The sequence below is a fragment of the Hyalella azteca genome, unplaced genomic scaffold, assembly GCF_000764305.2.
Source record: "Hyalella azteca isolate HAZT.00-mixed unplaced genomic scaffold, Hazt_2.0.2 contig8819, whole genome shotgun sequence".
Classification (NCBI taxonomy): domain Eukaryota; kingdom Metazoa; phylum Arthropoda; class Malacostraca; order Amphipoda; family Hyalellidae; genus Hyalella; species Hyalella azteca.
In genome coordinates, this window is record NW_025938904.1 from 114,026 (window position 1) to 129,363 (window position 15,338).

General features: G+C 41.3%; 2 protein-coding genes across 3 annotated transcripts; one reads left to right on the top strand and one right to left on the bottom strand.

Moving 5' to 3' along the window:
* Positions 1-631: 631 nt before the first annotated feature.
* Positions 632-12,196, bottom strand: LOC108679863. 2 transcript variants are annotated; one of them, XM_018168604.2, is made up of 4 exons: positions 12,040-12,196; positions 3,291-11,435; positions 2,885-2,950; positions 632-2,601 (listed from the first exon to the last, which is right to left on the bottom strand). In XM_018168604.2, exons 1-4 carry the CDS (start codon positions 12,137-12,139, stop codon positions 2,468-2,470), a joined length of 8,445 nt encoding a protein of 2,814 aa, XP_018024093.2. In that variant the 5' UTR covers positions 12,140-12,196; the 3' UTR covers positions 632-2,467. The 2 variants fall into 2 exon arrangements, with proteins under 2 accessions (XP_018024093.2, XP_018024085.2); XM_018168596.2 differs by having other exon boundaries at positions 632-2,604.
* Positions 12,197-12,875: 679 nt separating this feature from the next.
* Positions 12,876-15,244, top strand: LOC108679852 (verprolin; the record flags this gene model as incomplete). The annotated part of the gene is made up of 3 exons (XM_018168584.2): positions 12,876-13,806; positions 14,443-14,593; positions 15,027-15,244. Coding segments are annotated over exons 1-3 (1,214 nt in total), but the record flags the coding sequence as incomplete, so codon positions are not given.
* Between the last annotated feature and the right edge of the window lie 94 nt (positions 15,245-15,338).

A 15,338-nucleotide genomic window follows, 5' to 3' on the forward strand; every position in this document is an offset into this window, starting at 1 on the left:
CAGCTGTAAGCAAAGTTGTCGTTCCATTTACCATTATTTTGGAATATCGTTACTAGATTAAACGCTGAAAAGCATAAACTTATGTGGAACCACGAAGATGACAGCTGAGCAATTAAAAATGTTCTCCAACAACTGTGGCTGAAAATTTCTCGAGTAAAAATTTTTTCGACATAATAACCTTTAAGAAGCTAACCGCTATAATGAATTCATTTGGTAAAACCGACAGCATGCATATTTTCTGCAACGCCTACGTAAAATCAAATCAATTGATTTCAAGTCATTATTACATCTGCACATAAAGGCCGACTCCGCAGCATCGTTTCCAATCACTATTTTAACCCTCTGGTTGTGTAAATTCTTTATGTTCAACCAACTCGAGTCTGTCGTTTATACATCCTTCTAATCTAGATTTTTTTTCATGTAATAGTAGTACAATAAAAGTTTCTTGATTCAAACACGAATAGTTAGCAGGTATTTTTATCATTACCACTGAGCACGATTCCATCAGCACTACGAAACCGCTCCCTTTGGTACTCGAAGATTGCTTGTTCTGCCAAGTTGTGACTTAAATTCAAAATATAATATACTGAAGACATTCGTCATCCATGTCGAAGGTAAATGAATCAGAGACTTTAGAATCAGCGTATGATCACAAGTAGAGCATCCTTTTTGTTGAAACAATAATATAAACAAATGCATCCAACACCATGCAATGACCGATGCTAACGTTGAGTAGCATAAGAACAAAGCCCCTAACAGAGGCTTATCCTACAGATATTTGTACTTTAAAAGGTTTCCACTCAGGCCGCAATATAATCGAGAACATTTAATGCCCGGCTGCGTTCGGCAATTCCGTCAAATATGACAATAAAAAGGGCTCGAAAAATTAGTTTAAACGAGTCTCGAGGCCTTCCATCCGAACAGATCACAACAGAAATGAATCTTTTGGCATAAACATTCACTCATTCAGCATTACTGAAATATATATGAAACATGAGGTGATAAATTTTGATTAAAAAATAGAACCAATGTGAAAAAAGACAAGCACATGCTTCTTAAATCAAATTTGTAGGCATGCATACGGTTTCTGAAGATTCTGCATAAATGTGACCAGGCAAGAGAGAAGTCTTAAGAGTGAATACGGTAGTTACCCGGCACTGTTACTGCACGCGTCAACAAGTGTTTTGGCGACGTTACTTAAATAACATTTATGGCTCCACAAACGGTGCCAACTATTCCTTGAAAAAATTATAAAACTATATAGTCCGTGATACAAACTTACAATATATACTTCAACGGGAACATATCAAAGACGCACATACGTTAGTGTCTAGCCTAAGATTCGTTGAGATAAATGCTTATGAGACATCCCAACTGTATTTCCTTTCCATTTAAAACCACCACAATCCGATTGCTATTCATTACTTAGTTTCCGTAGGAGCAGCATGACAGAGAGGGCATAACTTAGGAGTAAATAAATCAAAAAAATCAAGTGAGACTAGGAACGCACTCTCCTCGAGACATAGTAACTTTGAGCTCCGCTTCGTAAAAAAAATAACAGAACAAATCATCAACAATGAGAACATGACAAACGAGTTTAAACGAATTACTGGATACTAAGACATCCTTCTGTTTTTAAATAGTTGAAGTCAAAATAATAAGCTGGTTCAAAACTGCTAAAATCCTTGATATATAGAGATATAAAACATGAAAATCGAGTGCTCAGGACTCACAGCACGATGTGTGCTTTTATTGAGTCATGGGCAGACAAGAATCATCATCCTTTACGCGATATACCTCACGATATCAATCATAATATTACGGCAGAGTCTTGCAGTAATAAACCATTGCGTAAGCCGCACGCGTCCTTTACAGTCGCAGTACCTTAGTCATAAAACGTTGTTTAAGAATTAGTGAAAATGGCACGATAAATCTTTCACGGCATCCATATAAAATAAAGAAATCAACATGAAGGACCTCACGAAAAAAGGTACCTTATAATATCTGTAATGGAATACAAGGTTTCGATAAACTCATTTTCCAAAGCCGAAAGTTGCTAGTTTTTATACTTGTATTTCAAGAAAATAACATCGTAACCACCGGAAAGAATACCTCATAGTAGAAAGGAAGAACGTGTTTCTTGCATTTATGAATACACGATAACAAAAGCTCAGAGATATAAGAAAGAAATGTAAAAAGATCCCACTAACGCGGTCACTAATTTAAATAAAGCAGGTTCATACCTATCTTGTAGGAAACTTAAATTCAATGCGGGACTGAACATGAGGATTAATAATAGTTGATTTCATCGATGAATAGATTTGGCTGTCAGGATCAGGAAAGGTTCGCTTCAGCAGTTCTGCCCACCCTGAAGACCGATCAGTAGCCCATGACGGCAGATCTTCACGATGACGCCGCCGTGCTAGGCGTCTTGATCGTGCATGATCTTCACGATGGAGCCGCCGTGCTAGGCGTCTTGATCGTGCATGATCTTCAGGAGGGAATCGGCGAGCGCGCTGAGCAGCTTCGGCACTAGAGCGTCGTCAGGCTGCAGTTTTGGGTCCACGAAGCGCGACGCTGTGAGCAAGGCTGAACCTCCGTCTTCTGAAGGTAACGAAAAAAGTTATACACGGAAGCCGATAAAAATAAACGGAGATTCAAAATCAATGCAATGGAGTAGTAAAGCGGGAGAAATGGCTGTAATTGATCAATTAATTGATTAACTTGAACATACCTGGAAATGAATGAAGTTAACTTGGACATTGATACAAATATTTTTAGTTATTGCATTGATGAGCGAAAGTAATATTTAAAATTATAAAAAAATAAACGCCAATAAAGCGAGAACAGAAAGTGAGCAGAGTAAAGTTAGAAACAAAATCACCTTCAATTTTCTGCAACAGTTCCCGTATTTCATCTTTGTCGATGCCGACACGAGGCAGTACAGCACCTGGTAAATAACGCAATAATTGTTACATTTTGCTTACACTTAGTGAAGCCAAGCACAAAACATTCAAGAAAGTACATGTGTTAGATGAAACTGCACAGAATAACAAAGAAGAAAAATCCAACTGCCAAGAAACCATTTTACTCTAACGGTTTTAGGCTCTAACAACTCAAAGGGTTTTCTGCCCAAAGTAACGCGTCACATATCAATCAATACTATAACAACCTTCATTATAAACAAAATCTTATTAGCGAGTCTAATTGAAAAAAAAGTTCATTTAAGAAGGATGTGATCGCTAAGGTTACTTTCATTTTAGTTACAAAAATCCGACACACAAACTTACCAGTAATGATAGAAATACAATGGCAGAGTTTAGATGCCGGTATTTGATTCTTGGATGCCAAAACTTTTACCAAAAACGGTAACAATTCATTCGTCACCCAAGGCTTCCTCTTCCAACAGCCAAGAACCTCGAAGCCTAGGAGTGCTGTCTTGATGTTCTGAGGATAGTCCAAGAAGATGAATTTCTTCGCCTTATTCTTTGTCTGGAGCAAAGAATCCACGATTGAGCGAACAAGGATCAGAGGTTCAGCGGGAGGACTAACACAAGAATGCCTTTGGATCATGTTCTCGATGAGAAGCTTTCGTACGCTGCGTTTGCCAATCCATTCACCGTGGTGCACAAGCCATATAATAACGCGTTCCAGACCGGTGCTGGAGCGGTACTTGACTACTCTGAGGAACACGAAGCGAGCCAGGAACAGACTAGCAAGTAACGCAGCGTGAGCTGAGCCAGGATAGTGGCATAGAACATTCACTATGAAGCAACGAGATCGCTGCCATTGAGGTTTACGATCTCCTTTCTTTGCCACGCAGCAGGAGGCCGTGTGCCACGCACACAAGCTTGCAACGGATGCAGCTGATAAAGTGGGAGCATTTTCTCCGCCACTGGATCCAGTGAAACCAGAGTTGCATATCAAACTTTCACATGTACTCGTGATGAGTTCTTCCAGGGCATGGGCTGGCACTGTGCTTACGTTCGCTTCAATGAGTTTTGCAAGCATAAACAGCTTGTAAAGCATTGGGCACAAAGCTCGGGCTCCAAGAGGTAAATCATCCAGAGGATCTATTTCCAAGATAGCCTCGATAAAGGCACGAGCAACGGGTCGCAAGTGACTCAATATCGAAGCTGAAGCGACTTTGGCAAGACGTCTCTGCAGCGCGTTAACGAGCCTATGCACTCCAGTTTTCCAATCAGAGGATCCCAAACGAGCTTGCATCTGAGTCTCTATCAAAGCGCTGAACTCGGCGAATACGTCTTCAAAACGACTCGTATCGAGTTCAGGATCCGCTAGCTTAAGAACAGGATAAAGTTCCGTTGAATCGGTGACGGTCTGTGGAGAGCTATCATCATCGACGTCAGACACGGATGACTCTTCAGAGCTATGAAGATCACAAGCTGACTCGTTTTCTGAGTTAGTAGTTGCCAAGATATCTTTCCCGAAGTAGGAAATTGGCTTAATATTATCGCGGAATTCAGAATTAACACCTGAATTCACAGCTTTGGGAGAATTATCAGCCGAACATCCGATTATGTCAGTCAAATCACGTTTCTTACTTGGGCCGGGAAGCGAGGCAGTAGATGACAACGCTGAGGTCGGAGCTATGTTTCTGGGACCGGAGTGAAAACTTGCAGGGGCTGAACTTACAGCAGGATAGTCACAGGGGACATCAATTCGCAAATTAGGTTCAATCTTACTGCAACCATGTTTTGGTAGCGTTTTGGAAGATTTTGTTGAGTGAGGATCAATCATAGATTTCAGAGTAGTAGACCCTGTCTCCGATGTGCTGGAGAGAAGGTCAGAATCCAATGGAGTTTTATGTCTTGCAGGTGTATAATTGGGTGAAAGTTTATCAAGCATGGCAGGACTGTCGATCAATGGATTGTCAGTCTTGCTTTTTCTACTTGAATCAATTTTATTTCCTAATAAAATGGAGCTCTTCTTCACATGAACCGATTTTAGTGACAAATTGTCTAGAACTGAACCCAAAGTTCGGTTTTGACTATTTAAAAGCGGTGAATTTTCTGAGCTTATTCGACGCTTTTTAGCAAATCTTTCACTTGAAGATGTTGAGCTTGACATCTTTGGTGACACAAAATCATCAGTCTCAGAATCACTATCAACCAAGAGCATTTTCTTTCCCGGGCTTCGCTTGATACAGAGCTCATCTGAGGAGCTATCATCTGCAGGTGGGAGGACACGTTTCATGTGCGAACCATGCGGTCGCTGCGTCCCAACAAAGGTGCGGCGAGCAGCAGCTGTTGCAGCAGCGGCAGCCGATTTTAAAAGCCCTGGCGTTCTTTTCATGTTTACTTTCTTTTCTCTTGCTGCTGGCAACGTTTTCGCGAATGTCGAAGCATTCTTGGGAGAATAAGACGCACGAGATACCTTTGACTTGGCTGCGCTGAGGGTTGCACTAAAGTTTGATGGAGTTAGATGGCCTGATGTTCTGGATACAATATTCGACGTTGGATTAGACATGGATTTCCTTCTCTCTAATTCTTTCAACTGACTGGCAGAAAAGTTTACCTTCTTTCCTGCCGTTTGGCGAGGTGTCGAAATGCCAACTTTCACAGTTGTGTGGGGGCTTTTAGTTCCGACAATTTCAGTCGCAACAGGTTTCAATTCGTTACTCGGATGTCCAACGAGATCGGTTTTTAACTTTTTGCATTGACCTAAAATTGATGGTTCGAGGGACTCATCGTCTGGTATTACTCTTTTCTTTTTATCGGGTCGAATCGACACGCTGCCTGCACCATTTTCGGAGCCGCGGACCAAATCGCCAGAAACATCATTACTTTTCTCAATAGTAAGCCCTTCTTGCACGATTGCACCAAGAGGCGATATAACGGAAGAATTTTCATGACCCGATTTGCATTTCACAAAGTCAGCTTCGACAGTAAGTTCATCAATAATAATACGGAGCTCTGGCTCTGATTCTGAGTCACTGCTAGTAAAATTGACGTTCATTTCCTGCGATCTGGGAGCTAATGTCAACTGCCGAGCTTCATCTGCACTCGCAACTTCATCACATTTGCTTGTCTTCGATAGACCAATACAATTTCTGCTTTTGGGATTATCGACATCAGCTTTCGTCGTTTCCTCATTGATGGCATTAACATCAAGGTCAGAAGTATCCGTTGTGCTTTGACGAGATCTGAGTGATGCGTCACCACTCTGTTTAACATTTACTTTGTTTTGTGAGAGTTTATGCATAGAACTCTTCTTCAAAATGATGACGCTCTGCTGTACTTGCTTGTTGCATGGTTTCTTGATTTTCTCCCCGTCTGTTTTCATATTTTTCTTTGTCTCTCTATTAACCTTTCGAAAATTTGCAACAGGACGAGGGGGAGAATCAATTATGACTCGTTTTGTTGATTTGAAAACCATGGCTTTTCTCTTTCTGGAGGCCTTGCTGGTGGGGTCGACCAGAATCTCTTGTTTAACAGAGAGTGAGGTTCCGTCAGTGGCGTCAAGTGATGTAATTTTGGTCTTGCGTGCTGGAGGGAAGGATTTAACAATTGGTGGTGAGTTCTGATCGCGTTCCAGTTCGTCATCCTTTTGAATGACGGTAGAAGATGATGAACTATTTTGAGAAGTGGTTGAAGAAGTCTTTGAGAGGGAAATTGAATTTTCTGTATTTTCTGATGAGGCATAATGCTCATGAGCATTACTTGTTGCAGGTACGTCATTTTCGTTGTTTGCCGAGGTAAGAGGTGAATTTTTCATCTGATGCTCAACGTTATCGGAATCCTCGGTTGGGACGCTTTCAACACAATCGTTTCCGAGATCACACACATTCGACTTTGAATGTTCGCGTTCGACAACAGAAATTTTCGATTTCAGCGGAATCGAGTAAATCGAAGGGGAATGTTTTTTCCGTAGTCGATAGCGTTGCTGCGTTTGCAAGATTACAGCAGGTAAAAATGTAGCGACGGGTTTCTGCTTATTTTCTATCTTTACAGAAATGACCTCACTGCCGGTGACAACAGCAGTGGAAATCTCATCAGAATTGTGACTCGCAGTTGTTTCCGTCGTCAACGAACTCTCGGTGAGAACAGCAGTGGAAATTTCATGAGCGTTGTTGCTCGCAGCCGTTTCCATCGTCAGCGTGCTGCCGGAGACAACAGCAGTGGAAATCTCATCAAAATTGTGACTCGCAGTTGTTTCCGTCGCCAAGGAACTTTCGGTGACAACAGCAGTGGAAATCTCATCAGCGTCGTTGCACTCGTTAGTTTTTTCTGTCATCTTTGTACTACCGGCAACAATTTCAGTGGAAATCTCATCAGAATCGAGGTTCGAAAACTTTTTTTCTATTGTGGTATCGTTGCCAGAAACAAGTGGATATGAGGTATCCAAAGGCTTCTGGTTCATAACCATTTCGTTTGCGGTCGCGTCGACGTCAGAAGATGATGCAATGGAGGCGGGTTCCACTACAGGAAGAAGAGGTAGAGTATGCTTGTGTTCACAGCGCCGCAATGAAGGAGCAAACGAATTTTGGATTACACTGTGTTCCTTTTGAACCTCTGTGAAAGAAGGGCCAACCAATGACTTGGATTCCGCCGAAAAATGAGTAGGTAGTACAAAATTAGGAACCTCAATCAATAAATCGGGTGACTTTAGCGAGTCAAAGATTGATCGGATATTTTTCTTGTAATCATCAGAAAATGAATTTTGTGCTGGCTCTATAATTTTGACGCGGGTTTCCATGGAAGATACATCGCAGGGAGAGATCAGATCTTCATCGCCAGCAACAGCCTCTGGTTCATTTAAAGAGCGAGAATTAGGTTGCTTACAAGCCTTTGCTTTCTTTGTAGAATCCTTCCTAGATCGTTGGGCAGAAGTGCTTTTGATTGGAGTACTTTCGTTTGGAGGATCCCTACACGAGGAGCGTCTTCTAAGACTATAAGAATGCGGTGATTCAAACTCGGCAACGACTCTTTCACTGCCGCTGAATCTTCGAGTCTTCTCACCCGTATTTCTACCTAGAATTCCAGGAATGTTTGCTCGACATGAACTTGGAACTTGGTCGAGGACGTTTGGAAGCGTGGTCGGTTCTACAACCATGGCAGTATCTAGGTCGGTACAAGGAACTTTTTTCTGTGAAGTAAAACCTTCAAAATTACAATCTTTAGAGTTTTCGCAGACAGAAGAGTTAGCAGGAGTAACATCCAAACTGCGTTGATTAATGGTTTCTGAATCGGTATTTGTAAAGTTTGTTTTATCATACGTGCTTTGCTTACTCAAACAAATCGAGCTGACAACAACATCGTCATTTTTTCCATCAGCCCCATGAGAATGATCCTCAGTGTTGGAACTTGCAACAGTAGACGACGAACACAACTTCTTATCACAATTTTCTTTGCAACGATCAACCTGAGAGCTCTCCGGCTCACAGAAGGTCGGAGTGAGAGTTTTTTCGGTGTTGTGGTTCCAAGATTCTGTCCAGGCTCCAGTCTTGTTAGTCAGAAAACTATTTTCCGAGTCATCGTCAGTCAAACTTAGGTCTAGACCAGTATAAATTCCCCTAATACTTATCCACTTATCATTTTCTGCTGCTTTCGTTTTTTTAGCAGAAATAGATATATCTGATTTCGAAGTGTTGCGTCTGTCCATTGACGAAGCATTCCCACGAATTTCGTCCACTGCTACCGATACAGGAGTAGGGCAACTCACAACCACTACTGGAGAATAAGTACCTTGCACTTTACTTGCAGGTTCATTAATTGTTTGTACATTGGCTGCTTCAATTGCTAAAGATAAAATTTTGTGCTTGACAGTACCACAGTCTTTGTCAGAGATGGATTCCTTCGACGAAATTTTCATTGGGGTAGACGTTCGTGATGATATTTCTGCGGAATCGGTGCTTGGATTGTAAGATGGCGATTTTATTGGTGAAATAATTTCCATCGCTAAAGTTGGTAATTTATGGTAACTCAACGATTCCACAGGAGACGAGCGATTAGATAGAGCAATAGGAGGTTGTCTTGGAGATGCAGCAGACATGCTAACTTCTTGACCCGAACAGGGATTGCTTGGTTTATCTGATGAACAAGGAAAGGAACGTAGATCATCGTTTAGATAATCATCGTCCTCGGAGTCACTTGACATTGCAAGATCATCGTTGAGAATGCTCTTGAGGAAAGCGGCAGAACTTTCCTTAAAAACATCGTCAGAAACACAGTTTTGTCGAGGCAACTTCGAAGTTTCTGATACTAGCTGGGTCGCATCCTCAGTCTCACTGTGCCGAGTCTCAGGGTTATTTACTTCATGAGACTCGGTCGAACACTCAGTCTCGCTGTGCTGAGTCTCAGTTTTACAGATTTCGGGAGACTCCAGAGAATCTTGCATCAAAATTGATCTTGGAAGATTAGTTTCCTTATCAAATCCTGACACTTTTCTGATGTTTACCGCCTCTTCGGTAGACGAAGTCTCTTTGGTGCTTTCAGGCTCTTCAGTGCTAACACAGTCTTCAGGACTGACATATTCTTCGGTACTTCTAGGCTCTTTGGTGCTAGCAGCCTCTTTGGCGTTAGCATCCTTTATGGGGCTAGCAGACTCCATGGCGCTACCAGCCTCCATGTCGCTAGCAGCCTCCTTGGTGCTTGCAGTCTCTTCGGTGTTTACAGCCTCTTCGAAGTTTGCAGCTACTTTGGTGCTTGCTGCCTCTTCGGTGTTTGCAGCCATTTCGGTGCTTGCGTCCACTTCAGTGCATACAAACTCTTTGGTCCTTGTAGACTCTTTGGTGCTCATGGCCTCTTCGGTACTTCCAGGCTCTTTGGCGCTTGCATCCTCTTCAGTACTTCTGGCCTCGTTGGAATAGCCTGAGCATGAGGCGCTAGTTGCAGCATCAGAGGCAATATTATCATCAAGTAAATTGAGACTTGTAAGATCTTTGGCTGAAGATGAGTCCATACTCTCATCGGAAAGTTTATTTGTTGCCTTCATTGAGCTTTTTTGTTCCGTAAGTGGATTACGATTATAAGAAACGGTTTTGTCATCCAAAGAGTTAGACGAGCTGAACATTGACGAGTCATTGTCCAGCAATTGGCAATTTGTCAAAATTTTGTCTTCTGAGCTCAAAAGTTCCTGAGAAGTAGGTTTATAAGTCGGCATTGATTTGGACTTTACTGGTGGAGCAATGGCCAGCGGCATGCGGCGTTTGCTAACAGTTGGAGAAGAAATTGTTCTAGGGATTCGTGTAGCAAGAGATTTCGAGGAGCGGTTGTTCTTCAGTAGCTTTTGTTTCTCCTTCATGGTTTCTCGCATTAGAGTGCCAATTTCCTTGACGTTATATGATGGCGTAACGTGTTTATTTCTTGCCCCTAACTTGACAGGTTCGTCTTTACGAGCTTTTCTATCAGGTCTGGCACTGCTAGTTACAACTTCCCGATCAAATACACGGCTTATCTTGGCAATCCCATGAATGCTTCGTCCAATAGGTAGCGATGGAGGTGTTTCTTCACTCAGCTTTAATTGCAGGTTCGGAGTCTTATTAGGCTGATTATTAACTACATGATTTGCTCCGAGACGATCACATACTTCAGGCTTATTGGGAGGCGTTTCCGTCTGCTTACTTGTTTCAGAGTTCTCAAAATCGCTATCTTCGTCACTGCTGTCGTCACCAAATAGATATTTACCGCTAACTGAAATTGGCTTCTTACTTTTCCCGTCACTTAATTTTTGTCGAGGTTTCTGTAAGGCACTATCGGTGGTAAAATTTCTAATCTTGTCCTTTACAGGCTTTTTGTTCGAAATTCTAGATGATCGCATTGCTGTGGTGTCATTTTTAAACGGACCATCTGAAAAATCACTGTCATGATTTTGTTCAGCGTAATTAAAATTAATATGCCCTGCCGCATTCTTCTTGGGCTTTTTCCTGTCCATGTTTTTCTCAGGTAGACTTTCAGCGGAGCTTTCACATTTATTGTCCAAACTGCGGTCACTGGATTCATATCTTGGTTCTGAAGCGCCCATCAGAAGTTGTTCAATTTTAGCGCCTGCAATTTTCATGGCATTCTTCTCCTCAGGAGTTTTCTTCTTGTAAGGACCTCGTTTCTTCTTGACGGAATTCTTGGTACTAGTAGGAGGAACCTCGATCTTCGTCTTTTCAACTGTGGATTTTTTGGACTCTTCTTTGATGACGGTGGATTCTTGAACGCTTATCTTTCTCTCGGAATTTTCTGGATTGTCGGTGTAATAGGCGTTGTCTTCACTAAATTCGCCGGGCGAACCTTCCTCCTCTTCGTCGAAATTGTCGATCCATTGCTCGAAGGAAGGCAAAAGTGCAAGGCCAAGGCGGTCGCCTTTCAGTTCGCGTTTCTTTTTGCTTATGAATGAATCGTACTGACAACTCATGTTGGACTGCATCGCTAGCAGTGTCGAGTTCAGCCGTGACAGAGTCTCTTCGTCCAAACATTCTTTGCCTGAAAAAAGATCAATGTAGAGAATAGAATAAAAATAATGCAAACTCAGCAAACTTTACCGACAATTAAGACAAAATAAGATTGCAATTAAGGCCAACTGACAGGCGTACGTGGATTTCCACGTATGTAACAGTGGTGATATTTGCGTTGAACCTGAAACACATTGAATATAAAATACTTAGTTTCCTGCAGAAAATTATCTTTTAATAAACTCATTTTTAATTCTAGGGTACAATAAACTCACCTGCGCTGGTTTCTTAGTGGCCCTAAGATGAGATAATTAAAAGAATTGAAGTCAGTAGTTCAACCGTAAAATGCTTATGAACTCTTGCACGAACTATAAAGCCCAACGCGCCACGGCAGCGCAATGAAGTCGTAACAAATTCCTTGAGACGGTGCGAGTGCAATTGGATTCAAATAAATCTTGCGAATTAACAAAATGATTTATAAAAGCAGACGAAGATATCTCTTGGTCTGTGAACACATTTTGATACAAAAAAATTAATTCGCCTATGAATTCAATAGGAATATTAGCAATTTACGTGGTCGAGACAAATATTTATTCTCGCACATCATTGCAACCAGCAATAAAAAATTTGCATACCTTCAGCAGAATGAATTCTTTTCGCGAGATCCAAAGCCCACAGGCCTTTCTTCTCTTGTTTCTCGTAGTAAATTTTATGGGACTCGATGAAGGTCTTCATGTTGTGGATATCGGCTGCAAAGCAAAAGGCGCTGGTTAATTCGATTAAATTAAAAGAACACTCAAAATCAGAAAGTTCACTCAAAATGTGACTAGTTAGTTATTTTACCGTGCTGGATAATACTGTTTGCTTCGAAGATTGATTTCAAGATATAAAGAGATACGAGAAAATAGTTTACGTCTTTACGATAACCAATTTTTCAATTACAAATAAAATGGACGAGGCTCATAAAAATCACAACATGCAGTTTCGAGAAAAAAAATCAAAAGCCATCAAAAAACAAAATGATCGGTGAGAAGAAAGTTTGATCTGGAGCGAAAACCTAACGAATTGAACCTAACATGTTAATATAATAATAAGTTAATAGCTTCAATTTAAACATTCAGAAGACGTTCAGAGTGTCGTAACATCCGGTGACTTAAGGATAAACTGCTAAACTTGTTTTATTGCCTGCATTTTCAGTAGATGAGAGCCAAACAAAAGATAAAATTAAATAGCCTATTCAATAGACGATAAGCGTAAGAAGGTGACTCAGAAGATAGGCGTGTTATATTACAATTCAAAGCTCTCACAATGGAGGAAAAAATGCCTGCTGCTCGTTCCGGAGTTAGAGCAAGGGGCGATCACGCGCGTTATCAGTTCAACGCTTGGCGGCTGGCAATGATAAGTGACGTAAACGCTTTATCAGATAGGGTAAGACAACAAGGCATGAAGACCTCTATGTAGATCCAGTGTTGTTACACGTCAGTCCACATTAACAAGTGCTGTGACACTCGATTCATACAAAAATCTTACTAATACTTATAGCAGTTGTATGGTAATATGTGCAAACCTGTACGGACTATAACCATGAGGGCGGTTCTGCCCGTTTTTATGGCATTAATCGCGCTAAACAAAGTATCGACTGAAACTATTGGCAGTATAGCGACGATCAATACCTATGACGGCAAACAATTGGGGCCCTACATTGTGAAAGAAATTCACTCTCATTCAGATCCCGAAGCGCACGCATTAGTGGAAGAGGGAAGTGGCGACATAAATTCCGCTGACGACGACACTGAGGGAGGTGACGATGACCCTTCTAACGGACTTCCGGTACGTCAAGCACAAAATGAACTAGCAGTTCCAGCTCAATCTACACCAACGCCTGTGGTGACTCAATCGAAACCGGAAGCCTCATCAAAACCTCTAGTGACTCAACCTGAACCAACACCATCATCTAGAGTTCCACAACCAGAACCAACACCATCACCTGGAGTTCCACAACCAGAACCAACACCAGCACCTGGAGTTCCACAACCAGAACCAACACCAGCACCTGGAGTTCCACAACCAGAACCAACACCAGCACCTGAAGTTCCACAACCAGAACCAACACCCGCACCTTCAGTCTCTCAACCACAAGCGACACCAGAATTTACCAAGCCAAGCCAACCGTCAACCCCCGACGGACCGACAACGGTAGAAGTTTCTCCGTGCTACACGAGCTGCAGGGCGCTGGTACCGCAAGTGTCGCTCACGCTCATCCCAGACAAGAACTTGGTAAAAAAAGGATCCACAATAGCGTTTACTTGCAGATTAAATGGCATCACGGAAAATGGAACTTCTCAATTCCTCCAAGACACCTCACTTCACTGGGAATATGAAGGCGGTGATCCACCGCAGAGGTGAGCTAAGCAATGCTTGCGAAATTAGGTTAATTATAAAAAGTAGCCTTCGGAATTTAATGCTACAGACATCGCAAACTTGAGAGAAGAAATTAGGCATGATAAGATAAAAGAAAATATCAGGAAATCACTATCAATCATCAAACTTTTTAAATCTTCAATAACATTTGATACAATGATGCTTACGAAAAACCTACATTTACGAAAATTTATACGACAGTTACTAAATCCACCGAACAATACACTTTCCTGTCCAGCAGGTTTTAAAAAAGGTCTATAAAAATGGTTGATCATAAAATATAAGTTTACCAATTATCATGGAAATAAAACCTGGGGTAGAGGAACTAACATCCACGAACAGAATATTTTATTTTTGGTTTAATGAACGATAGCAAATATACTAGACATGCTCATCATGAACATGAAAGGACTGAAGCATACGTTTGTTTCGCAAGCAAAGTTTGTTTCGAAAGCAAAAAGTTTCTTTCGCAAGCAATAATTTTGTTTCGCAAACATCAAGTTTCTTTCACGCAAGCAATAAGTTTGTTCTACAAGTTAAAAGTTTCTTTTGCAAGCAATAAGTCTATTCCACAAGAAAAAGTTTGTATTGCAAGCAATGTTTTTTTTTGCATGCAGCTGGTGTGCTCTAGACGACCAGCCATACAGGACCAAGTGTGAGAACTTCAACGAGATCAGGCAGTTCACGGAGCGCAACGCAAGCTTCTTGAGCTCCCATATCGTCGTCACTGACATCGACGTACACAACTTCGGATACTTCAAATGCCAAGTTTGTTAACAAAGGGATTCATGTTATTTCAAAGCGATGCAAGGAAGTAATGAAATATTTAACATAAATACTAAATATAGTAATATTATCTAATTTCGATCCGTATTAAGTATTTTTCACTCAAGGCATTGATGACTAATTGTGGACCAATTTTCCACGAAATCTATTCGATCAAATAGAATTGTAACGAGCTAATGCGAGGGAAGCAATGCAAGTTATTTTACTAATTGAATCGTCGATTGAATTGATTTCATCTGCAATGAAATTTAATTGCCATGAAGTACCGTAAAATATGCGCAGTGATGTAGGTACGAATAATGAAACTTAATAGCAAGGACGTATAGTTTGTGCGGTGATGCGGAGTAACACGGATAACTTTTATGATATTTAATTGTAATGTTAATGATACAGTAATAGTAATGTTGTGCTGCAGGTTCGCGTGGAATGCTGCTCCAGCATCCTGCAGCATGAACTATCTCGCTACGTGACTGTGTGGGAGGCCGATTATTCGGTTTACATCATAGTTATGTGTGGCGTGATAGCCATGCTGTCGCTCACCATCATCGCCTGGCTCGTCTACAGGAAACACGTCGACAGGACACGAATGCGGGCTTACAAACAGGTACAAATAATATGCTTGCCAAACCCTCGGTTGTATTAACAATTATAACGAAATAGAAATTTAGGTTTTAAGATAATTTTATGAAATATAATGGCAGCATTAATAGGAAATCATCTCAAGCAT

Coding starts and splice junctions, on each gene's coding strand:
- LOC108679863 (XM_018168596.2), bottom strand. CDS start 12,139: ATGAAGACCTTCATCGAGTCCCATAAAATTTACTACGAGAAACAAGAG. Junction 11,436..12,039: donor AAGAATTCATTCTGCTGAAG/GTATGCAAATTT, acceptor ATCTTTTTTCAG/GCAAAGAATGTTTGGACGAA. Junction 2,605..2,884: donor ACTGTTGCAGAAAATTGAAG/GTGATTTTGTTT, acceptor CGTTACCTTCAG/AAGACGGAGGTTCAGCCTTG.